This window comes from Microtus ochrogaster, chromosome 4 (assembly GCF_000317375.1).
Source record: "Microtus ochrogaster isolate Prairie Vole_2 chromosome 4, MicOch1.0, whole genome shotgun sequence".
NCBI lineage: Eukaryota > Metazoa > Chordata > Mammalia > Rodentia > Cricetidae > Microtus > Microtus ochrogaster.
The window spans coordinates 6,113,001-6,115,372 of NC_022011.1; the positions used below are offsets into that span (position 1 = coordinate 6,113,001).

The 2,372-nt window shown below is 36.1% G+C and overlaps 1 protein-coding gene across 1 annotated transcript in view; it reads left to right on the forward strand.

Annotated features, from left to right (window-relative positions):
- Terb1 (telomere repeat binding bouquet formation protein 1) overlaps window positions 1–2,372 on the forward strand; it is a 45,748-nt gene that overhangs the window by 30,659 nt on the left and 12,717 nt on the right. The window contains exon 13 of the mRNA XM_005345529.3: window positions 1,575–1,921. Within this exon, the coding sequence (XP_005345586.3) occupies window positions 1,575–1,921 (347 nt within the window). The remainder of the gene's footprint in view (window positions 1–1,574; window positions 1,922–2,372) is intronic.

Sequence of the window (2,372 nt, forward strand, 5' to 3'; positions counted from 1 at the left end):
AAAAAAAAAAAAAAAAAAAAAAGTTATCAGTAGGATTTTTCTTATACATACAAGTTTTATAAAAGTTGTCGAAACAGAAATAAAGCAAAGCAAATATTTAAAGGCTGGGCATGGGGATGTTTGCCTTTAATCCCTCTCTGGAGGCAGAGGCAGGAGTATCTCTATGAATTTGAGGCCAGCTTGGTTGATATAGCAAGTTCTAGACTAGCCAGGGCTAGTTATTTAGTCCTGGATACATGTATACACTCTAGCCAGCAATGCTCACACTGTCTGTTGCTCCACATGCTTTGAATATGTCTTGGTAGAGAAGGAAGATGTTGCAGTGTAGTTTCAATAGTTATTTATCTTATTACAATTAGGTAGAGGAGTTTTTCATATGTTTAAGAACTGCTCATGTTTCTTTTCCAATGAACTGTTTATCTCCTTTGCTTATCTTCCCATATGATTGTTGATCTTTTTCTTTTATTAGTGTCATTTAAGAGTTAGCCAGATGTGGTGGTGTACACCTTTAATCCCAGAGATCACAGGGCAGGATAGTTTACAGAGCAAGTTCCATGACAGCCAAGGCTACACAAAGAAATCCTGTCTTGGGCAGGGGGAATTATTCTCTGATATAGTACATGATTTATATATGATTTTCCATGTTTTGGTTGCCATTGGTTTTGCTTCTTGCCCATTTCCCCCTCTTAGTTCATTTTCCTTCATTGTCCTTGGTCTCTAGGAGAGCTTTCAAAGTTATTTTATATAATCAAGTATATTAGGTTTTTGTGATATAGTTATTGTTTGCTATTTAGAAAGGTCTTCTACCCCTTGAGAATAGTTTCTTTTATAATGGATATACTTTCCGCTTTTCTAATTTATCAATTTATTTTACATCTGCCCCCACATCCTCTCCTCCTAGTCCTTTGACACAATCCCCCACCCTATACTTTCTTTTTTAACCTCTATTTATTTATTTATTTATTTATTTATTTATTTGTGTGTGTGTGTGTGTGTGTGTGTGTTTGTGTGTGTATGTGTCTCATGCAAGCCCAAAGACAACTTGTGGGTCTTGGGAATCACACTTATGTTGTCAAACTTGTCACCAAGCACCTTTACCCACTTAGCCATCTCCCTGGGCCTATATAATTTCATTTAACATTTTAAAAATATTTGGTTCACTTTTATCTTATTGTTGTGAAACTATCATATAGCTACATTTCCCCCTGGGTAGCTTCTCAAGTATCCTAATATCATTTATTAAATCAATTTTTTTAAGCCGGGTGGGTGGTGGGGCACGCCTTTTAATCCTAGCACTTGGGAGGCAGAGGCAGGCAGATCTCTGTGAGTTTGAGGCCAACCTGGTCTACAGAGCTAGTTCCAGGACAGGTTCCAAAGCTACAGAGAAACCTTGTCTCGAAAAAAAACCCAAAAAACAATAAACAGTTTTCTTTCTCTTCCTAATGTAAGTTATTCCTTTTATTGTAAATGTTATATTAAAAATCATAAAATTTTTATAAATTACTTAAAGGAAATGTAAAGCATATTATAAAGAAATGATTGAAATTATTTACTTGCTATTTTTTATATTGTAGGAGAAATTACCAAGTGACCAATACAAGGATAATGCCTCATCTATGAAAATAAAAATACAGAACAGTTTGAAACGTCTCTGTGCAAATAGTATTAGAGGTACCAAAGCAGAAAATAAGGATACAAACCAGTCTAGACAGCTTCACAGTTCTAAGTCCGATAGCATCACATCTAAAACTTGTGCAAATGAAAACCAAATGAAGACTCTGAAAAAGAACACAAATCCCCTTAATCCTTGCTATAGGGAGAGAATGCAAAATAAGAATTTACATAAAGCCACTTCAAGCTGCACCCAAAACTTAAATGAAAAGATGACTTTTAATCAAAAGGATTCTGTTTCTCAATCAAGGTATAGTTAATGATTATAGTGCTTATTTATTTAATAAGTATATATTGTGTGCCATGTTGTTAAGCACTGTGGATATAGGAATGGTAAACCTGGTAGTGGGAGGAGTCTAATGTAGGAATTCTTTTTGTTTCCTTTTTTTTGAAATGTATTTATCCTTTCACAATTTCATACATATAAAATGTACCTTGTCTTGTTTCCCTTTCACAGTATTCTTATCCTCTGCCAATCCCTTTTTTCTCCCTAGTGAGTGCCCTTCCTACTCCCTGGCCTGATAGTGTATGTGCTTGTGTGCCTCACTGTCTTTCATTAGGGTTGCTTGCCATGAGCACGAATGGGAGAGGAAAACAGTTGAGACAGGATCTCCTATGTCCCAAACTTGTGTGTAGCTGAGAATGACCTTGAAATTCTGATCCTCTGCCGGGCGATGGTGGCACGCGCCTTTAATCCCAGC